The following is a 24,182-nucleotide window of genomic DNA, read 5'->3' on the forward strand; positions in this document are numbered from 1 at the left end:
CGTCTAGTAGATTGCTAAAGTTCGGGGACTCCCATCACTAAAGGCAATGGTGTCAACAATAACCATGCAGCTAGTTTTTTTTTCCAAACATGCTTGATTCAAAAAAAGTGGATCGTTAACAGCCGGTTGCCCACAAGAGGTCAGTGCACTAACAAGCTACATGTGTGGGTTTTCTTGTCCCATAAAACTAAACACCATCCCAAACTAAATCAGCCATGCCATCACATCTGGATCATCTGTGTTCATTATCCACACATAGCTACTATTTGAATGTGACTTGCCATTGTCTTGAAAGAGTTAAACTGCCCAAGTTGTTCGTTCTTGAGCACAACATGAACTTGATGAAAATCTATATGCAAAAGGATAGTTCAAAACCAATTTTCTAGGTTAAAATATTGAAGGATTTGTTAAACAAGGCTGAGCGTCACATAGGCTTTATACAAGGCTAGATTCCTGCCCCCAGTAGCATCACTCGCCCTCTACAATCTGCATGGTTAACTCGAGCAGCGAAAGGTAGAAACCTTAACACCAAAACTTTAAAAAAATGATTTTTTGAAACAATCCTAATTTATAGCTACTTAGCTTCAATTTGGCCCTTTGGTTCACACAATATTGAAAATAGATGAGCATCAGAGTTTACTCTAGCTCCATCTCTTTTTAATATCAAAAGATAGTTGATGCCCAATAGATCTGCCACCTCCAGTGTATGTGTGTGTTGCAACACAGTATAGCAATAGATTGCAATGCATATACACACTCAAGTGACGTCTTCTCAACCACTATTTACGTAGTGTCACCAACTTGTTTCTCATTCACTGCATCTAACACTCAAAATCTGCGCTGTCTATGCTACAACAAAATATGATAACTTCTCATACATAGCCATGAATGCAATTTAAATCAGTAAATAAACACAAGCCGTATACAATAACTATCGAAGGGACAGGCGAGTGCACAATAGTGGGTCTATTCATGAATGCAAGAAAGCATGTTGGAACAGACAAAGATAAAAACAAAGGTAAAAACTGAGATGAGACATGTTTGCCGCCGCCAACCACGTTAGTGTTTGCAACAAAGTGTCCTTTGCTGTACTTTTAACCAGCTGAAATTGAAAAATCCCAGCTACGCCTTGCTGAAAACAGAGAAAATTTTACAAGTTTGTGCGAAGACCCATAAATCCTTCAACTTTTGACCTGAAAACAGGAGAGCCATAAGAACACACCTACCATTCATAGTTGACATTTCGATCAGGCAATCTCAAAAGGCTTCTACATAAAATCCACCGCATTGCCCTAATCATCTGCTAATGGTCCATACAGACCACCAAAATAGCGTTTTTGTGTAGCTAAGCACTCCCCCTTCCAAAGCCAAGCACGCTTTGAGTTCAATGGGCATCCTTAAATGCATCCTCGCATGGGAATGTAATGCAAACAAGAGACAAATCTGCGAGATGCTACACCCAAGGCAGCGATGAAAGCCTACGCTGACAATAGATCTGTGGACAGGTGAAGGGCCCCTTTAGAAAAGCCATCTCTCATCAAGCTACAGATCAATGCAGCTCAGAGACCAGTCCCCTTTGCACAGCTGTCTGTTGTCACCATCAAGCTGCAGCAGTATGAATCTAGGGGACCCCTTCTTCTGCCAATGAGGTGCTCCATGTGAACCGTCCTGGCACAATCAATCATCCCTTTTTGTGTTTCTTCCTTTTACCACCTCCATTTGTTACCTGTGAATGAGCAGCTGCCCCTGTTGCCTCTATATGTGGCAATGATTCATCACTTGTATGCTTCCTCTTTGCCTTAGTTCGAAAAGCTTCTCTTTTGTCCTCCCTGCAACATATTAGGGTGAAAGCACATTAACTTTTACCAAAAAGCAGGTCCATGGACAGTGTCGGTCAGCATTAAAAAAAAAGAAATGCTAATTGGATTTGATCCTGGGCTATGTTATAAATATGTCTATCATATTCTATATCACCAGAAAGCTAGTGAAACATGGATTTGATCTTATTTGCAAAAAATTTGCCACGCACCCACCCAATTTGTAAGCATAAGACTCTTAGCAAGCATAATAACATTTAGGGTTAATGTGCTTTTAGCCATTATCATTAAGCTTTCATAGGTCAGAATGATGTGAGCCGTCGATTATAGGAAGCACAGTACAGATATTTATGTATTACCGACCCAATTGCACTGACTCGCTTTTACTAAAAAGATACATACCTACCTATCATGAGAATCTGAGCTGATAAAGAGCAAAATGAAATCGAAGTAGCAAACAGATTGTCAAAGATTATGGTTGAAATCTTTAAAGAAGAGAAAATGAAGAAAAGCAGCTACAGATGATATTAACACAATTTTCTTTACAGGAGACGGAGACTCTTGCAAGAATCTTAATATAGCCTACAAATGTAAACCTGAGAAGAGAAACCGCATAGCATACCTCAACTTGGATATCTCATCTTTAGAGGGCAAGTTTTTCAAGTCTCTTCTCAAAAGCTTCTTTCTTTTGATACTCCGGCTTTTGGATGAACTGCCTGTTGTGTCTTGTGTCTCATGTGCAGTATCTTCAGCAATGGATTCATTAGCTGCATCAGGGTTTTCAATAGGATCGGGTTCACTTGTCACCACAGAATCAGGCTCCTCAGAGGTATTCATCTTCTCACTTCCAGGTGCCTTGCTGTTACTCAGCTTTTTCAGCTGAGAGAGAGAATAGGATGGTCAATAAAGAATACCCAGCCTGTAATAATCATCCATCATCAAAGTGAAGCTTTACCTTGGCAACAAAAAAGCCATCCAGATTGTGTACATGAGGATAAAAGCGACGGGTTTCAGTTAAAGAAGTATGAAACCGTTTCTCTCTAAATCGAATAAACCTACAGATAACCCTGGCTCACATCAGGAGGACTGACTTCAATGAATCATCAGCAAGTACTTCAAAATTTTCCTATCCTCACCCTGGTCGCCCAAAATCAAGTCCGCACGGTACCACTTTTACATCTCGTTTTTTGACAGCATAATCAATAACTGCCTCGTTCTGAAAGAAACAGCATGCCAGAATCAGGAATGCTTTTATCAATGTTCACGATTATAACATCATGTTACACCACCCATGTACCTCAGCTACAGTAATTGAGCATGTTGAATAAACAATATAGCCACCTGTTTTCGAGAAAGCATCAACCATATCAATGGCAGCAAGAATCAGCTCCTGGAAACAAAAAGCATGCCATTGAGGAAAATGCAATGGTTCCTATCTAAGCACATCTTTTTCCTGTCCTGCCGAAGTAAAAATTGCACATGTTGGAGTATGTTTGAGTAATCCTCAAAATATATCGAGCAACTGCTGCCAAATGTCCCCATGCATGTCCACCCTTTTAATAGTTCAAATTTAGGAAGCGTTGAACAAATGAGTGATCAAAGAAGTTATTTTTTTGATTCTGCCCAGAGAGACATGCTGATGCTGAGGGATTATCACTGCCTATCCAGCACAAACCTTTTGTAATATAGCGCTATTCTGAATATCTGCATCACTCTTAGACATCTTCACAGATTGGTCCTTTGAAACTACCTGATACCAATGCATACGAAATGCAAACATGAGACAGGTTTGGTAAACATTATTGGCCAGCCTGACTGATGATTAGAAACAAGAACCTTACCCCAGTTCCACTACATGGCGCATCTAACAACACACGATCAATCCTATTGACTCCAACAACTTTAGGCAGCTGACACAGTTGAAATAATTCCCTTGTCACAAAAACGAAAGCAGAAGTTGAAAGCTGGTAAAAACAAATCATTACCTCACGCCCGTCATAATTGCAGATGATTGCATTTGTGACACCCATTCGATGCAAATTCGCAGATAAAGACTTCAATCTCTTTTCTTTCAGTTCGTTTGCAAAGACAACTCCTTGCAGGCAGAGAAAAAGCATCAAAACTTTACTCCATATATCCGTACACAAACATCCAAGGCACATGCAAAAGGTCAATAAATGTTGAGATAAACCATCACCCAAAAAAATAAGACCTGAAAGCACAAGGACGTATCACAGTTCCCACCTGTGTTCTTCATGAGAGCCGCCAAATATGTTGTTTTCCCACCAGGTGCTGCCCTATATCATAAAATACTGTGTTTTGAGATGCTTGCCAAATGCCTACTAATGAGTTTATAAAAGTATAGGTGAAGCATACGCCATGTCAACAATTGTCTCCTTCTCTTGTGGAGCTAACGCCATGACTGGTAGAAAAGAACTCGCGCTTTGAAGCTGCATTCAAATAAGACTCATGACAAAAGCACCACCATGATAGCACATACTACACTTGCAAAGATGATTTACCATGTAATGCCCTGCCATGTACTCAGGCGTTGCTCCAATAGGGACTTGGGATTCATACACCACGAGGCCAACCTTCAAAACGATACATAGTTACAACTGCAACTACAATGTGCTGATTAAATCATTAAGAGCAAGAAACAAACCTTGGACCATTTACCAAGAGGATCTAGATTCACACCCCTGTTGATGAGAACACCAGCAAGATCTCGACGTCTTGCCTAGAATAAACATAGTCAGAAAAACATGATGAGGACAAACAAGTGACTGGTCCAAGATAGGTGAGAAATGAATCTTTAAAAAGTCTGAATGTCAATCGTATTAATAAACTCCCCGCAATTTGAAAGATGCTCGACAAAGACTTAATACTGAGAAAAAGTCAATTATTCTAAAAAAATTCCCTCAGCATTGCTCAGATGCCCTCCATTCTTACGCCCACCGCTCAAAATCCCCTTGACTCCAAAGCTTGATTCCTCTACACACCTATGCACACACTCTTGCTCATAAAATGGAGGCTTTTGATTGGATGGATACTGTGTGCAGATCCTTTTCCAAATGCAAACAGCTAAACCAACACCAATATGCTTACTTGCATACTCCTCAAAACAGCGAAGACCTGTTAATGGATGAACATAAAGGCAAGCACCTTCAAGGTGTTCGTTCGCAAACAAATTGGCCGTGGAGTTTCATTAGCTTCGAAATACTCGAGTGCTTCTGCAGCAGGAAACATCTGAGAAAAGGAAACTTATCATCAGACCAGGAAAAAAACAATACACCTGTGTGCGTGTGTGTATGTGCATGCACAACACATAACAGTTTGATAACAGAACCTGTAGGATCATTTCGACAAAAAAATCATTGTATCCAAAATAAGCACTCAGATCACTTGAGAGCTGCTTCACATAATCTTTTCGAGGCACATCCTCTTGGCGAAGAGCCTTGAAATCAGAAAGAACTCGCACAACTACAATATAAAAATAAAAGCAGGCCGTTGTTTGTAGTTCTCACTTCTTCCCCAGTTTGAAGAGAGAGACAACAAACGATGAGATAATAAAAACTCACTGTCTTTAATTCTTTGTAGAATTGAAGGCAAATTTGGTGCTCTCTGGGACTCCTCTTCGAGCTCCTGTATTCAATACATAATCTTGCTTAACCAAAGCAATCACACTAGGTCTATTCTTACACATAAACTAGATGATGACAAACAAAGCAAAGAAAGAAGATAATCTCCATAGAAAATTGAATTTAATGGAAAAAAAAAGCTTCTTTCGAGACAAAGAGCAGATTACCCTTGCAGTTGGCTTTACAAGATATCAAAGTCTCCAGCAAGTTTAAATACAAGCAACCTAATCTACAACGAACGTCATTGAGTAACAGACATCTTATCCAATAGCAAATCTAAATACAACCAACCTAATCTCAAATGAAAATCATTAAGTAACAAAAAAATTATCCAAACAAACATCGACACGACTTGCAGCTGAAAGAAGATGATTGGGGCTCTTATGGTTTGAGAAGGCACGCCTGAGGAAACGAAAGGGAAAGGAGCAAAGTATGCAATAGTATGGCCCTTTCTAGATTCAAGAGAAGATAAATGATGTATCCTTCAAATTGAAGTTGCTATATACTTGGAAGATTCACAATGCTTCTCATGCGAGTCTTTTGAAAGCTCTCAAGGGTGAGGTACCAGTCGACAAGGAGCTTGAGGAGCAACCTGAAGTGGCAGAGAGCGTGGAAATACTCATCCCAGAACAAATACTGGCGCACAAGGAAAGAAAAGTGAAAGGTAAAGCAATACGGCGGTTCTTAGTGAAATTCAAGAACTATCCGGCATTGGATGCGAAGTGGATGGAGGAGAAGGACCTAGCAGATACTCCCCGATACTGGAACTTTACCTTGAGGCTTTCGGTCTAGCTTCGTCCATTCCGAGAGATCCCGCAGATCAACAGGGTTGAATCTGGTGCAGACACGAGACCTGCAAAAGAGGGGAGTCACTCCACTCCTTTGTCACACGTTACCCAGATAATATAAAGTAACTGATTTTCCATTGGATTTCAGGGATACTACCGGGCTGACAGTATTCTATTGAATGAGTTTATGAAAGAAGTACTTCAAAATGGGAATTCCCGAAATGAATCTCATTTTTGTGTGCTCTCTCATGTGAGTCGTGTTTGAGAGCATGTTTGAAAGACGAAATGACTGCAGCATTTCAGTCTTCTGATTCCAAATGAGATGGACATGATAGCAAGATTTCAGGGATACTAAGGGCTGACAGTATTCTATTGTATGAGTTTATGAAAGAAGTACTTCAAAATGGGAATTCCCGAAATGAATCTGATTTTTGTGTGCTCTCTCATGTGAGTCGTGTTTGAGAGCGTGTTTGAAAGACGAAATGACTGCAGCATTTCAATCTTTTGATTCCAGATGAGATGGGCATGATAGCAAGATTTCAGGGATACTAACGGGCTGACAGTATTCTATTGTATGAGTTTATGAAAGAAGTAGTTCAAAATGGGAATTCCTGAAATGAATCTGATTTTTGTGTGCTCCCTCATGTGAGTCGTGTTTGAGAGCATGTTTGAAAGACGAAATGACTGCAGCATTTCAGTCTTCTGATTCCAGATGAGATGGACATGATAGCAATAGGAATTAGTCAATCCGGACATCAGTGAGATCTGGGATAGATCTAGATGCGATTGCTAAACATGTTGCCGATAGATCATTTCGGTCTTCTCAATGGACTTTATGTGATTTGATTTGAATGTTCAGTGACTGTCGTCTTTGTGCAAGTGCTTGATTTCTGTTGTCTAGTGCGTCAATACAAAGAGTCAGTGTCTACTGAGCTCAAATATCTCCCATACTCAATGTACTCATCCTACAAATGTCTGTCTAGCCCCATGTCACTGGTATCTAGCTCTCTCAGTATCTTGTCTGAAGTATCATAGAAAATTGTCTGATGATTTCTCGTGCGAGCATTAAAGACCCCTAAGAGAATGATGTCACCATCTCTAGAAAACTCCCATACGTCCTCATCTAGTGCAAAGAAAGGAGACTGTCCTCTGGGTGCGGCATACACTGATGTGCTAGGAGTAAAGTAACATATAGCAATGTATAGCAATGTACAAGAATCTGTCTGTCTCAGCTCTCAATCTCACCCTCCCAATCAGTCTAGCTTAGGAAGTATTCTGGCACTTTTTTGAGTCTGTTCGTAGACCATGCATGCCCAGGCACTTAGAGTAGATGCATATCCTCTGGTTGCGCACAGCATGATCACCAGCATTACCATCAGAATCCATCAGGAGCATTTTCCAGTGCATTAAATCTAATTTCCCTATTTTTGACAGTTTTCACTTAGTATTTTAAGTGACTTTTGTTGGGAATTGAGTAGGGCAAATTGGGTAAGATAATATATAGGCAAACCTAGGCTAGCACTATTGGGCAAAAGAGCAAGGAGAACACGGGCCAAAGCGCAACAGGTTCCCCCTCTCTCTCAGCAAGACTCCCCCCCCCCCTTGCTGGAGTTTTTCAACAAGCTCCATCAGCTTTGCCTTGGCGATTCGCATCTGCAATTTCAGCCTTGCCTGGCGATTTCCATCAGCGTTTTCAGCCAAGAACTTCAGCAACACAAAGCCTCTTTAGTTAGCCATTTGGGTGTCCTGCTGCCTAGCGTTTTTCAGCCTGCCCTTTCAGCGTTTTTGCAACAGCCATCCAGCGTATTCAGCCAGGCGATTTCAGCCAGCAAGTGCAGAGTGTAGCAGTGTTTTCAAGCAGTCTCCAACCGCATCTTTGCATCCGCAGATATCAGCACTCTTAGCGTTTTTGGACAGCAGAGCAAGCAACATTTTCAGTGACCACTTAGCAAGCCAAACAGTAGCAGATCAGCCCAACAACTTCGACCTCTTGCAAATTCATCAAGCATTCGGTTTTCAACCATAGACTCATCACCGTCCACCTCAACATAGCCCATTAGACTTGCATCAGTTAGCTTCCACATACACTTGTACCAGATTGTGCAATCAATAGTAGACCACTCTCGCCATCGAGAGTCGGGCCTTCGGAGGAGGGTTTTACAACTTCTCTGGTGTCGTATTCTCTTCTCTCTCTCTCTCTCTCAGTCTCATGCACCTTCACGCACAGTGTCCATTCACTTTGTTTGTGTCCATTGCACTCTCTCATTAAAGAACGGAAGGCTCTCCCTTCCCTAAGAAAAAGGAACCTTGAGCACGAGCAGATCACTCATCTTGAGCAAAGTTCATCATTCATTGCGTTGCACCTTACACTGGTATCAGAGCTTTGGCAGTGTTCTATATGACTCAAGGAAAGAACCACAAGAATTTTTTTTGCTTGTTGCGGTCGCACGTAACCCAAGACCTCTTGGGCATGTCGATTCCTAATCGTGTTTTTGAAGAGTGACAGGAAACCCAAGGAAGAAGGGCTTGTCCAGCCTCCCCTTGTGCCTCTTTTCACTCATTGAGAGCAGACCGTGCACTTAGCGGCCGGCCAATCGACGAGAGGTGGGAAAAAGCAACCTTGGTGTGAGCGCAAGGCCGCCGAGGGGGAAAAAGAGCAGAACTCGGATGAAGAGAAGATCCTTCTCTAACACCAAGGATCTTGAGCAAAGTTCATCATTCATTCCGATGCATCTTACATGTGGTGACTGGTCCCACGGTCTCGCACCGTCATGCGGAGAGTCGCTCCAATATCACCACCCTTCTATCTCAGTAAAAAGCAATCTTACCTTTTTCCCTTGCCGCTATAATATCTGGCATTACGTCCTACATGTGAGCAATCTACGAGAGGGTGAGGTCATCTCCAAGAAAGATGCCCATCTTCTTAAGAGTTGGTCTTTCTTCAAAAGTCCTTTGCTTCCATGGAGGGGAAATGAAGGACAAGTGCCTTTTTCTTCGAGGTTTCCCCATTGCTTCCATTTTTCTTATTGCCCACTCTCCAAGCTCTCGTATGTGTCGACTCATTAACCCCCATCACAGTCATGAGTTCTTTTACCTCTTCGTCCACATTATCTTTGTCTTAAGATCTCACATGTAACGCACGCACCCGTCTCCTTTGCTCCTCTTCTAATGTCAAGTTAATAATGGTGGGTGTGGGCGTTGTTTCCTTGCCATTTCCTTTCTTGGTAACCTCGATTCATTTCTCGGTCTCGTCCGCTTTTTGTTGAGACTTTGTTATTACATCCACCCAAGAAGTCCTCATTTTTTTGTGTTGCTCCCCCTTCTCTTTGGTGGCCCACGCTTACTCTTTAATCGTGTTGAGTTCTTCAATTCTTGAGAGTTGAAGCTCTGTCACAAACGGGAGCGCATAGCAATATAAAATATACTCGGATAAATAAAATTTCACTTAATATTGAAGCCAGAGGATATAGAGAGAAATAGATAGAGAGAGAGAGAGATAAAGTGAGAAGATCGACACAATACTGGGCCCAGAAGATGGGCTGGTCCCCCCCTGTAATAGTATCTTTATTACTGAGGAGAAGTCTATACAAGCACTTGAACCGAACGTACTACCACGTTCGTTCTAGAATAAGACTTGATGGTTCCCGGAAGCCTCAGCTTCCGATTCCTAGGGCAAAACCCTATTCCAAGGAACTTCCGTTCCTTATTCCAATTCCTCGAGAATCAAGGTTCTCGCCTCTGGATCTCACCTTCCAGACTCAGGGCATGACATCCCTGCAACTCTCTTTCCCAACTCTGTTTCCAAAGTCCTCTTCCCGCAGAACAACTCTGCTTTCCCGGACACGAAGTCCTTACTTGGGAATCCCAACTTCCGGATCACAACTTGAGAGACTACCTCTCTCCGATCCGTGGATCTACTTCCCAAACTCGGGTACGAAACCCTTGGGCTGATCTGGCTCTAGTTCCTCAGAGCGCTTTTCTCGTGCAGAGGCTCATGCCTTCCTCTGCTCCTACTCCCTCACGAAGAGGAAATACACCTGCAATCAAATACTTAGAGATCATAACATGAAAATCGTTACCTTCAAAGTCTCGATGCTCGAAACGCAACTCGATTCTCGAAAAACAATTCCCCGGAAGAGATCTCTACATAGAAAATCCTCTCTTCCAATCTTACACACAGAAGAGGTGTGTTCTCTGGTTCCTTCTTGTAAATCAGCTCCGTCTACGACATTTATGGGCTGAAAACAGAGAAAAACAGCAACTTCTCGCGATGGAAACATGCTCCGTAGGCACTTCTTCGCGAGGGAACTCGCGCACTGGGTCTTGGCGACATTTGGTACACTTGGGGCTGCCATGGGCATCACCGGCAACGTCTTCTTTACGGCTGAAATTTGTTGCGGCATCTCCTCCTTGCAAAGATTGGTCTTCCCCTTTGAGTAAGGGCATGTGATGCTTTTATAGCTCCTAGCCACGGGCATGAATAGCTGCTCGCTTATAAATCCAATAATTCATTTAGAATTATTTTTCTGTAAGATAAAGCCAATTTACCAACAAGCTCTCCCTCTTCGAGTGTGTTTCGTGATCGCATGTCACGTGACACATCCCAACCCTATGTGTCCGTGGACAAGCTACACCACAGCAGGGTTCAGTCAGTTCAATCAAGTCTAGATTAGCAGTGATCTGGCACTTTTGTGAGTCTATTCGTAGACTGTGCATGCCCAGTCACTTAGCATAGATGCATATCCTCCGGTTGCACACAGCATGATGATCGGAATTCCCATCAGAATCCATTAGCATCAGTTAGGGGAATTTTCCAGCGCATTTAGCCTATTTTCCTATTTATTGGGATTTTCACTTACTATTTTTAAGTGACTTTCCAACAAAAGTAGATAGGGCAATTTTGCTAAGTTAATATATAAGCAAACCCAAGTTAGCACTTTCTAGCAGAAGAGGCAGCAAGAGCTTCCCGCTCAACAGGCAACTTCTCAGCAGTATCCCCTCAGACCATCCCTCGCGTTTTTGCATCTTCTCCCCTTGGCGTTTTTGCATCAACTCACCAGCCCTGGCGTTTTCCTCTCTTGCGGTGATCACCATCGACCACACTGCCCTAGCGTTAGCAGATGCTTGCAGATCAGCCCAATCATAGCAAGTCACTTCAGTGTTTTCTCATCAAGCACTAACGCTAGACCTTGCTGCCCATCCCAACGTTTTTGCCAGCAGATCATCAGTGATTTCAGCCCTCTAGACCAGCGTTTTTCAGCAGGTGTTCCTCATCATTGGCAGCGTTTTCGGCAGGTGCAGATCTGCCCTAAAACGCAGCTCAGCAGGTACAAAGCATCAGAGTTTTCATCTGCAGCATGAACCCCGAAGGAAAAGATCATTTTCAGCCATAAACACAGCAAGAAAACAGTCATTTTCAGCCACCAAGAAGACCATGAAAAACAGCAGCGTTTTCATTTGCAGCATGAACCCCGAAGGAAAAGATCATTTTCAGCCACCAAGAAGACCATGAAAAACAGCAGATAAAAGATCCCAGATTTCAGCCATCAAGTCGTCGTCGTCGTCGTCATCAGCATAGTCCCATTGCATCAGTCCATTGCATATGCATTGTACACCTTTGTGCAATCAAAGTAGACCACTCTCGCCGACGAGAGTGGGGCCTTCGGAGGAGGGTTTTACAACCCCCTCGGTGTCGTATCTCTTCTCTTTCCTTCTCTCAGTCTCATTCATTTGCACGCACCACATCCACTCACTTTGTTCGTGACCACAGCACTCTACAAGACGGAAAAGCTCTCTCTTTCCCTAAGAACTAAAAGGAACCTTGAGCAATAAGTATCACTAATCTGGAGAAAATACAACATTCATTCCGCTGCACCTTACATTGGTATCAGAGCTTTGGAAGTGTTCTGCATTACTCAAGGAAAGAACCACAAGAACTTTTTTTGCTTGTTGCAATCGCACGAACCCAAGTTTACTTGGGCGTGGCGATTCCTAATCGTGTTTTGTTGAAGAGTGACAGGAATCCCAAGAAATAAGGGCTTGTCCAGCCTCCCCTTGTGTCTTTTTTCACTCATTGAGAGCGGACCGTGCACTGGCCGGCCAATCGACGTGAGGTGGGAAAAAGCAACCTTGGTGTGAGCGCAAGGCCACCAAGGGGTGCGCCCGCAGAAAAGGGTAGAACTCGGGTGAAGAGAAGATCCTTCTCCAACGCGATTTGCAAGCGAAAGAAAACCTCAAGAACCTCAAGAACTCAAGAACCTCAAGAACCCAAGTTCCTCGTGAACTTAAGCACCCAAGACCCGCAAGAACCCAAGTTCCTCGTGGACTTAAGAACCCAAGACCCCCAAGAACCCACGATTGCAGAATGGTCATCACTCGAAGCGGAATGGATACTTCACTTGGAGGTGATGAGCATGAGAGAGGCGAAGAAGACTTTTCCCCACCAGGAGGTTTTTCCGACCCTCCCCCTTTTCCATCTACGACAAAGATTGCACTAACTCCTATGGAGGAGTTGGACCAAGAAAGAGAAGCAGAAAGAAAAGCCTACGAAGAAGATATGGCAGCCATCGAGCGTTAAGTACCAAGAAAGAAGGGTAATGTTGCTAATTGGACTATTTTCTTATTTTTAATGATTAATCTCTTTTTTAGGATATTTTATTGTGTGCACTAAGAACTGTTAAAAGATTGTAGCTACAGGAACTGCCATCAAGAACGGACAACTTTGATATGTCATTTGATGGGAGACGGTAAACATCGCGAAGGAGTTTCCGTAAGTTCGGTGGAAAGGGCCGGGTTACGAGTGCCCCTGATGCGTCACATGATGGGTGACGGGTGCATCAGTAAGGGGGCATCCCGTAGGCTAAGGAGGAAATCCGAACTGAGTAAGAAAATACGTGTAAGAACGCAAGCACAAGAATAAAGATGGGTTCAATGAAGCTTTTTACGAAAAGCAGGAACAATCGCGGGAAGGCAGGCTTTCCCGCGAGGAATCTATGTTTGCATTGCATTCGTGCATGTGGTTGCATCCAGGGACGCCTAGGAAGTGTTGTTAAATGCATTGGTTTTAACTTATAAGGTTTTATTGAGTTTTTGGGTAGGTTCAGACCAATTTTAAAATATGTCGGCCGCCCACTTAATAAGTGGGCAGCCACTTAGGAGATAAAGCAACAAAACCAACCAACGAATTCTCTCTCCCTATTTCGGGTAGAACAGCACCAAAAAACCCCAAAAAAAAAAACGGCCGCGATCTCTACGCGAGCAGGTATTCGTGCCATGGCCAGGGAGCTATAAAAGCACCACATGCCCTCACTCACGGGAGGTACCAACATCAGCAAGAGAAGACTCTGCCGCAAGAGATCGCGAGACTACGAAGCACGGAAGTCGCTTTTCCCGCGCAAGATCGACAGGTATCTATTGTGGATTCGCCATACGAATTGTTGTCGCGTGTTTGTGTGGTTTGTTTTGCAGGAAACTCCCGTCTTACGGGAAGGCCCTTCACGGGAAGTACGGCTTCACGCCTAAGTCCCTTACGGGAAAGTACGGCTTCGCGCCTGAGTCCCTTACGGGAAGGAACGGCCTTGTGCCCAAGCCCTTTACGGGAAAGCACGACCTTCGGGTCTAAGATTACAGAACGGAGGGGTTTCCTCGGGTTCTCGTGCTTGTATACGAATTCTCCCTGAATAAAAGAATACTCTTAACGAGGGGGGACCAGCCCATCTTCTGGTCCCCAATACTATGTCGATCTTCTCCCTTCTCTCACATTTGCAAAGTATTTTAATTTTCAGATTTTCAAGTGCTCGTGTACGCTCCCGTTTTGTGACACGCAGCCATAGAAGCAGAATTTTATCGCAAGAACAAAGCACAAATGCAAGAGTTATTGCGACTCTTTTCTCAAGCTCAGGCACAGATGCAACAGAATCGGAAAAAGGAGACTCTCTCAGTTTCTCTTCTCCACAGCATGACACACAGGAATTGCATGATGAGAAGCATGATGAATTGAATGATAATGATTTGCATGATGATTTGAAGCACAATGATAAGCATGATGATTTGGATGCCAATGATTTGCATAATGATTTGGATGACAATGACAAGCAAGATGATTTGCATGATCAAGATGTGATTTCTCACAAGCATGATGAATTGCATGAAGATGATGTGATTGTTCACAAGGATGAGGTGTTAGTAGATACTTTTTCTAGCGAAGCTAACCTCGTTGTAGATTCGATCAATCACGAAGAATCGATCTTGGCTTTCGAGTCGAGGTCCACAGATCCCCCACAAGAAGATTCGATCAATCACGCAGGATCGATCTTGGCTCTCGAGCCTAGGTCAACAGAACCCCCTCAGAAAGAACCCAGTCAAGAAGAATCCCTTCAAGAACAACAGATCTTGGCTCTCGAGCCTAGGTCCAAAGAACCCTCACAGGAAGTATTATGTGTTCGCATGATTGATACGCACGCATTGTTCGAGTGTTTCATTCGTGAAGGTTTCCTGTATTTTAGTCAGCATCGTTTTGTGATCCCTTTTCCTAGGCATGACATATTGTATGTTGAGCACGTTTCTCTCACAGATGAGCACGAATGTATGCGGATTTCTCATGGAAAGCTGAAAAGTATGTATGTAAGGAAGTCACATTCCATGTCTCTTACTTGGCATGACACATTCGTAGAATGAGCACATGAAAGTATGAGCATCAAGCATGGGCATTATCACTCCGTCTATTAGTTCATCTACATTGCATACAGTCTTTAGAGAAGACAAGATTTTTTTCCTTCACTTTACATGGAATGGGTATGTTCATGGTTTTGTGTTGGAGATTGTTTCAAGAATTTTCAACCAAGGAGATTCTTGAAGACGGAAGAAGCAGGACTCTAGACGAAGTTGAAGCAAGAAAGCAGATTCAGAAGACTTTGTGTCGCTTTCAGCGCGGCCCATAGAAGCAAGCGTTGCATACCTTTATGAAGTTCAAGTACCGCACAACCCACACATCAGAGTGGGCTGGCGAAGAGTCCCTTCGAGGATTCTGGATGTTGTTGGCGATCTCCCTCGACGCCATACAGTTCGGTACCAATACCTCGCTTTGAAAAGGAGGCGATGTCACATGACACATCCCAACCCTATGTGTCCGTGGACAAACTACACCACAATAGGGTTCAATCAGTTCAATCAAGTCTAGATTAGCAGTGATCTGGCACTTTTGTGAGTCTATTCGTAGACTGTGCATGCCCAATCACTTAGCATAGATGCATATCCTCCGGTTGCACACAGCATGATCATCAAAATTCCCATCAGAATCCATTAGCATCAGTTAGGGGAATTTTCCAGTGCATTTAGCCTATTTTCCTATTTATTGGGATTTTCACTTATTATATTTAAGTGACTTTCCAACAAAAGTAGGTAGGGCAATTTTGCTAAGTTAATATATAAGCAAAACAAAGTTAGCACTTTCTGGCAGAAGAGGCAGCAGGAGCTTCCCGCTCAACAGGCAACTTCTCAGCAGTACCCCCTCAGACCATTCCTCGCGTTTTTGCATCTTCTCCCCTTGGCCTTTTTGCATCAACTCAGTAGCCCTGGCGTTTTCCACTCTTGCGGTGATCGCCCTCGCCCACAGTGCCCTAGCGTTAGCAGATGCTTGCAGATCAGCCCCATCATAGCAAGTCACTTCAGCGTTTTCTCATCAAGCACTAACGCTAGACCTTCTACCCATCCCAGCGTTTTTGCCAACAGATCATCAGCGATTTCAGCCCTCTAGACCAGCGTTTTTCAGCAGGTGTTCCTCATCATTGGCAACGTTTTCAGCAGGTGCAAATCTGCCCTAAAACGCAGCTCAGCAGGTACAAAGCATCAGCGTTTTCATCTGCAGCATGAACCCCGAAGGAAGAGATCATTTTCAGCCATAACCACAGCAAGAAAACAGTCATTTTCAGCCACCAAGAAGACCATGAAAAACAGCAGATAAAAGATCCCAGATTTCAGCCATCAAGTCGTCGTCGTCGTCGTCATCGGCATAGTCCCATTGCATACGCATTGTACACCTTTGTGCAATCAAAGTAGACCACTCTCGCCGACGAGAGTGGGGCCTTCGGAGGAGGGTTTTACAACACCTCGGTGTCGTATCTCTTCTCTTTCCTTCTCTCAGTCTCATTCATTTGCACGCACAACATCCACTAACTTTGTTCGTGACCACAACACTCTACAAGACGGAAAAGCTCTCTCTTTCCCTAAGAACTAAAAGGAACCTTTGAGCAATAAGGATCACTAGTCTGGAGAAAATACAACATTCATTCTGCTGCACCTAACATCGCACCTCTACAAGCTCCTTCTTGAGTAATGCAATCTCCTCATCTTGGGTCGTCACACGATCTTCAAGTATGTTTATCTTGCTTTCTTGAGCCGACATACGTTCTTTAAGCGTCTTTATTGTGCCTAGGAGGTTGCGATTAATCTTGTTGATGGTCTCGCACATTTCTTCTTTGCATTTTTGAATCCCTGCTCCAGAGGGTCGTCCTTGTCAACTTGCTTCTTCAAGTTCGAGAACCACAATGGGAGAGGGAGAGGGAGAGGTAGAGAGAGAAAGAGTACAGAAAACCACACTATGTAGATAGGTGTTTCCACATTATGCATACATGTGTATTGCATATTTGTCCACTCTACGACTCTAAACCAATAGGTATTCCCACATTACGCATACATGTTTATGCCACACCTATCTACATTCTCTCCAATTCTGAAAAAATTCTGAAACTGCTGAAAATTTGAAAATTTTCTGCACTGCTAAAATTTTATGAATTTCTGCAAGGTTCCGAGTTTCTACTGAACTCTAAATTTTTGTGGGGGAGAGAGGCCGAGTAGCGTGACGATTAAATTTCTGCACTTTCGGAATGCGGGGGGGGGGGGGGGGGGGGGGGGGGGGTTTCAGCGCGTGGGAGTGATAAAGATCTCCTCCAAAGAGGAGAGAGACGAGGGTTGGCGGGTGAGCGACGTGACGCACACACACACACAGAGTGATATATTAACGTCTTCAAAAGGCCAAAATGACCTATGAGACCAATCTTTTACAAACTGGTGACTTTGATACCATGTCTAATTCCAAAAAAAGAGATAGTAAAATGAATCTAGAAGTGCTACTAGCTGGAACTGTGTCACAAACGGGAGCGCATAACAATATAGAATACATTCGGATAAATAGGATTTCTCACTTAATACTGAAGCCAAAGGATATAGAGAGAAATAAATAGAGAGACAGAGAAGATCGACACAGTACTAGGGACCAGAAGATGGGCTGGTCCCCCCCCTTAAAGAGAATTCTTTATTAGGGAGAATCTTTTTACAAGCACAAGAACCGGAGAAAACCCCTCCGTTCTAAATCTCTGACTCAATGGTCGTTCCTTCCCATAAGGGAAATCCGAGAGACGAGCTCTCAATCCTTTTTCCGTCTGTACTCGAAATCGAGACTCCGTAGACAATTTTCGAATTCCGTTCTCGGAATTCCCAAGCGTAGGCCGAAGCCTTCTCGCTTCTCCTTCGCGATGAAGTACCTGCAAACACACGAGCAAACACGCGACAACAATTCGTATGGAGAATCCACAATAGATACCTGTCGCTCTTGTGCAGGAAAAGCGACTTCCGTGCTTCGTAGTCTCACGATCTCTTGCGTTAACTGGCGGCAGAGTCTTCTCTTGCTGACGCTGGTAACCCCTTTTCAATGAGGGCATGTGGTGCTTTTATAGCTCCTTGACCACGGCACAAATAGCTGCTCGCGTAGAGATCGCGGCCGTTTTTTTTTTTTTTCCCCCAATTCTACCCGAAATAGGGAGAGAGAATTCGCTGGCTGGTTTTGTTTGCTTTATTTTCTAAGTGGCTGCCCACTTATTAAGTGGACGGCCGACATATTTTAAAATTGGTCTGAACCTGCCCAAAAACTCAATAAAACCTTATAAGTTTAAAACAATGCTTTTAACAACACTTCCCAGGCGTCCCTGGATGCAACCACATGCACAAATGCAATGCAGACATAGATTCCTCGCGGGAAAGCGTTTGCTCTTCCCGGAAAACTCGTTAAAATTTTCCACTTTTTAAGAAAAGCTTCTCAGAACCCATCTTTATTCTTGTGCTTGCGTCTTTACGCATATTCCTCTTTTCCAGTTCGCGTTTCCTCTCGCCTATGGATATCCCCTTTCCGATGCACCCGTCACCCACCTTGTGACGCATCAAGAATACCCATCACCTAGTCCGTTCCTACCGAACTTACGGTACAATCTCCTTCACGATGCTCTATGTCACCCATCCTATGACGCATCAGAGATGTCCGTTCCTGGATGGTCGGATACTTCTTTATTGATGCTTCCTGTCACCCATCCGTTGTGACGCATCAGAAGTACCCGTTCCTGGTGGCCTTACAGATATTCCCTTTCACAGTGCTCCTGTCATTATTTTGAATGACACACTAGGGATACTCTGTACTCGGATGTCTCCAGTGAGAAAAACCCTCTCACTTAAAATTCCAATAATTCATTTAGAATTATTTTTATGTCAGATAAAGCCAATTTAGCAACAAACTGTGTGGGGTATATGTGATCACTGATACAATGGGTGCCCAATACAAGAGAAAGATACAATGGGTGATAAATTCATCTTCATCTATACTTTGAATGTCGAGATAGTATGGCTCGAATTCTCTGATGTAATCTCCATCAATGCTCTACACCTCCTCTCCTCAGTCATGGGCATCTTGATCCAATGCTCTGTCAGTGAGAGTACCGCGGGTGTGAGTATGAGCTAAGCTTTGCAATGGTGGTTACTCCTCTATCTGTCCATTCTCTGATGTGAAGTAATCAGTGATTTGTCTTTGGAATTGTCTCTCTCCAGATCTCCTTAGTAAACTATCTTCGTGTCTGTGTAACCCAAGTAGATACAATGAGCTAACCTTTGCAGTGGTGGCTGCTCCTCTATCTGTCTAGTGTCTGGTGTAAAGAAATAAGTAAGTTGTCTCTGAGCCAGATCTCCTCAGTAAACTATCTCTGTGCCTGTGTAACTCAAGTAGATACAATCCAAGACATCTCTGGTCCTAATCATTATGACTCTTAAAAGGGTCCAAAGCCTTCTCCGAATAGACAATGGAAGTGACTCCGTAATTCGTAATACACTGTGCACTAGCATATACAATGTGTCTCCATCTCTCGCTCTATATGGCATAGGTGGCATATCTTGCTAGTTGCTGGTATCCCTCTAAATCTACTAGTCTCAATCTCAAGCTGGTGTGAAGATGCTCGTATCTAACCAATGGCACACCGTAACCCATGAGATAGATGTGTATTCATATAGCTGGGTCGAATCACAAACCCATTCCCTAAGTTGGAGAAGTTGCTCTCTATAGAAAGCCATCTTCGTGATCAACTCCTGTGTCGACTCTATTCATGTTATCTTGGTATCCAACTGGGCCAAGTCTTGGCAAATGAGTCTAGTAATCTCTACCCGATTAAGATACAACGATGGTGCATCAAGGAAGTATTGGAAGGGAGGCAAGTTGTCCATGTTGAAGCCATGTATCTAGAACCATGATGACATTTGTGCATACCAACATGATGCGGCCCCCTATAAAGCTAATTGTATGGAGGACTCAAGGAACAATCTTGCATATCTCTCTCTGGTAGTATCCCATAAGTTGTACATCTGGTAAGCGCCTCTATCTCCACGCGGGGGGGGGGGGGGGGCTAACTCCACTCTAATAATCTCGTGTCGCACAAAGGCCTCCGCTCTAATCAACCAAGAGAGCATAGATACCAAGGGCCTCTCCATACCTCTCCACCGATCTCGAGTCAAAGAGAATCCCTAAACATGAACCCCAGAGAGGATAGCTGAAGCTACCAAGGTATCAAAGAGCCAGAGCTATGTTCCGGGTTCCTGAAATTGAACCTGCAAACACATCCTCTACAATTCTCCCAAGGCTGCATACGCTCAGTTCGGTGTAGTCTTTGCTGCTCTCTTCAAAGAAAACTTTGGCCCAATGAAGACTACCCCAATATAAGTGTATGCATATGTGTACTCCGCAGTCTCCTCACCATAAGTGAGTGTAGGTATTAATCTCTTGATCCACAGAGAGAGAGAGAGAGAGAGAGAGAAGAAGAAGAAGAAGAAGAAGAGTATTTTAACGTCGTAGGGAACTATCCCGAGAGAGAGAGAGAGAGAGATAGAGAGAGAGTGTGTTTTGTGGGAGAAGTTGCTAAATCATTTTTTATAAAGACTCTTTAGGAGAGGTGATGGCAAAATCTCTTCTCATCTTATTTCTCTCTCACAGAAAAAGGAAAATAGATAATGACCACCAAAGACTTTGTAAGAAGGGTGTGTAACTTTGCAACCAAAACAAGCAAAAACTCATCTTGTTGAAATGACATTCTCAATGAACTTTTGAGGTGACTAAGTAATGAGCACACAACCATGATTTTGAAACTGAACTACTGCAACACCATCACGAAATTGGCTTTCAAGAGGTCCTCTTAATACGCAATGAGATAACCAAAAGAGAAAAACAATAACCAACACTCGATTCAAAGCAAGCTTATATACAAACTTTACCTCCGAGGTTGGTAGTCTGAAGTACTCATGCCTATCTTGTATATTCAACTGAAGTTCAGCTTCAGCCTCATCCTCTTCTTTAGCTTTTTCAATATCGAGGAGCCGTGACTTTCTTTCCACATCAAATTCTTCATCGCTTCCTATATCATCAAGAGAGAATTCGTTAAGCTTTGGGTATTGCATTGCAAAGTAGCATGAGCCATGTGTATTTTAAAAGAATATGTGCTTTGACATAAAAGTGCAAAAAAACAAGATCACTTGAGTCTTGACCTTCTTACTAAAACGTTACACTCGAATACTTTGAAGGTTGAAGGATTTTAATCACGAAAGACATGAGGCTTTAGGGTTATGGTTTCCTCTGCCAGACCAAAGAGGATACAAACACTGCCTCCATCTGAACGACAGCAGCATCCCCACCCCTAAAAAGGTGGTCAATACTTAATTCTTGGCAGAGCACAAATCGTCTGTCAAAAATTGTCACCTTATAGGCACAGCTGCTAGTGCCCTGATATCCCTTTTAGAGATTGAACGCTGTTTTGTTTATGCAAGCTAAGTATACATCTGAATGCTATCTACCTATCGATCTATACATCTGTCTCTGTTTGTAACTATGTAAGGAGAGGGGGAAGGGGGTGGGGGGGGATGAAATATTTTGAGAGGCGCAGACAGACAAACATGTCAGACCAAAAAAAAACTTTCTTCGCATGTGCTTACGTGAATGGACAAATTTTACTACTGCTAGATAATTAGAGCCTGAAACAACACACGCGAGCAATACGCTAACGCTGTAGATTTTATGCAATACATACCACTGTTGCCTTCATCGTCATCATCTTTCAACAGTTGAAGCTTGGCATCTACGTCATCCTTCGAAAACACCTAATATAGAAAAGCATGAAGCTTGTCACAGAAACAATACCCTCAATCTGCATCCTGTAGATGATGCGAGCCAGACCTTTTCCTTCTTGGACTTTTTTTTTTCATTCTTTGATCCTGTTTTCTCTGTTGTTAGAACCTTCTTCTCCTTCTTCAATGCCCTCTCTTTCTTAGAACTCTTTTGAAGTTTTGATGCCATTTCTGTAGACATTGCAAACCTTTAAATTCTCTCTCTCTCTCTCTCTCTCTCTCTCTCTCTCTCTCTCTCAGCCCTGAGGGGAGGTCTCGAACCAGCCAGAGTGCAGCCCCACCTTCCCTGTCGTCAGGCAGCCTCTACTGCGGCAGTGGCACTTGCTTCCCAAGCTCGCCCTGCAGCAACAACTTGCCCTCGCCAAGCCCTGGTCCTCACTGCCGCTCTTGAGTGCTTGCTCTCTCAGCTTTTCAAACCCCAAGCGCTTATTTGACCCCTATTCCCACCTCCAAGGGCTTGCTTGTTCTTCTTCAAAACAAGATGCAACGAGGGAGGTCATCCACACCAAACAACACCACGGGTGGATCCAACAGATCTTCTACGAGCACAAATTCGAGAACTTAAAGATGAAAACACGAAAATCAAGGTGCGCCTTGCGGCCTTGGAGACCCTCTTCGAATTACAAAAGCAAGTCGACACCAATCGTATTCTTGCCAAAGCAAAGGAAATTGAGCACACGCTCACTGCAAGTATGGGAAACCTTGCCTCTCAAGTCAACGAAGCAACCGCCGCCGTCTCTTCCAAGGTAGATGAATGCATACAAAAACGTCGTCGACGGGAAGGATTGGGCTATCTCTCTGTATCGATGGTCTGCCCTCTACCTGGTGGGGGGAGAACGATGATTATATCTCGACCTTTACCAAGCTCAACCAAGCCATTCATCCGACAGAGTTTGATCCCAACACAATCAAGAAGGTCCATCATGACCAGCGCACCAACCAAGGCACCCTTGTCTTCAAAAACAAAGGGGTGCGCATAGCACTTCTACAGCAAGCTCGACTACTCAAGGGCTCCAAAGTTTGGATAAGCCAGGCCCTCACTCAACTCAAAATCAAGAAACAAGAACTTGAGAAGGTGCGAGATGCTCGAGCAACAGGTAAATGGGCCATCTATCGACGTGGAAAGGCCATTATTGAGGAACTTTGGGTTCCAAGAACTCCCATACCATACCCCCCTCCCCCCCAAACCTACCCACCCTCTCCCCACTCCCTAAGCGACAGATATCACAATTTTGTTGTATCTGCATCTAGTCATGTTTCCAATGTACCCTCTAAATAAGAGGCACCATGTATGTTTTTCTTGGTCCCATAGGTCATATTTGACCTCCGAGGATGATAATGACTCTCTCTCTCTCTCTCTCTCTCTCTCTCTCTCTCTCTCTCTCTCTCTCTCTCTCTCTCTCTCTCTCTCTCTCTCTCTCTCTCACACACACACACACACACACACACACACACACACACAAAGTGGAGTTTTCAACCCTTTACATTACATAAAAAATCATTGAGCTCCATATACAAGACATATGGGAAAAACCATGAAAGATATATCATGAAATCATGGGGAAAAATCCCAAAACAAACCTCAGGATACATCTAGGGATAAAGATACTCTAATCAATAAGTGAAATGTAGTTATCTAGCTTGTGATGAGCCTACACAAATCTACCCAAAGCTCTACCCACCTCAAGTGATGTAGCAAAAACCACAATGTCCAATGTTATGTATCTCACTGATATATAGCATCCGTGGTAAAAAACTTCAGTAGCAACTCACAAAGCCAAGGGACTATGAGACACCTCGAGGAATATACTCAGTTAAGAAGGAGCTCCCTGCTACTACCAATCACAACAGTCATTGTGCTGCTCCCACAAAGTGATGGCGTGGCATGTGTCACAAACTGCTGACGTATCAAGCCATTAAGGATCCAAAGGGTCAAGGATCCCCAATCCTAACCCTAGCCAACCTACACATTCCGACCGAGGGCCTAAACTGTAGAAGCAACAGAAGAAGAAGTTCCTCGTTGAGAGTTCTGATTATTGAAAGTCCTCTTGACTTATTGCACCTTGTTCGATGGGCCCTAACACCATTAGAACAAAGCAAGATCCACACACACACACACATAACTAGTGTTAAAATTGCTGACATGGCAGCTTGTTGTAAAGATCGTCCTCAAATTATGTGTTGCTATTGATTTCTCGGTTGGAGTGTCCAAGCCTGTAACTGTGGTATCAAAGCTCAAAACAATTCTTCTTCTACGGAGTATTTAACCCTTTCTACAACACACATGAGTTCTTGCAGAGAATCTGATAGAGACAACACCCTTCTGACCTTTGGTCAATGGGGAGATGAAGAAAAGTTGAGTCCCAGAGTGGGAACTAAAGAAACCAACAAAGATTTTCACAAATTTCCAGTGGAGGATTAGATGAATATGAAAAATATTTGATCACAGATTG

The 24,182-nt window shown here is 43.4% G+C and overlaps 1 protein-coding gene across 1 annotated transcript; it reads right to left on the reverse strand.

Annotated features, from left to right (window-relative positions):
- Positions 1–1,213: 1,213 nt before the first annotated feature.
- Positions 1,214–22,181, reverse strand: LOC147440808 (26S rRNA (cytosine-C(5))-methyltransferase NOP2B-like). Its single transcript, XM_086482638.1, has 19 exons — positions 22,011–22,181; positions 21,779–21,900; positions 21,633–21,702; positions 20,824–20,963; positions 5,399–5,462; positions 5,167–5,300; positions 4,983–5,066; positions 4,483–4,557; positions 4,340–4,411; positions 4,194–4,267; positions 4,062–4,114; positions 3,803–3,912; positions 3,659–3,727; positions 3,493–3,567; positions 3,115–3,207; positions 2,954–3,033; positions 2,773–2,872; positions 2,440–2,696; positions 1,214–1,829 (listed from the first exon to the last, which is right to left on the reverse strand). Exons 2-19 carry the CDS (start codon positions 21,896–21,898, stop codon positions 1,682–1,684), a joined length of 1,818 nt encoding a protein of 605 aa, XP_086338764.1. The 5' UTR covers positions 21,899–21,900; positions 22,011–22,181; the 3' UTR covers positions 1,214–1,681.
- Positions 22,182–24,182: the final 2,001 nt, after the last annotated feature.

The sequence above is a fragment of the Adiantum capillus-veneris genome, chromosome 15 (assembly GCF_014529385.1).
Source record: "Adiantum capillus-veneris isolate H3 chromosome 15, ASM1452938v2, whole genome shotgun sequence".
Taxonomy (NCBI): Eukaryota; Viridiplantae; Streptophyta; class Polypodiopsida; order Polypodiales; family Pteridaceae; genus Adiantum; species Adiantum capillus-veneris.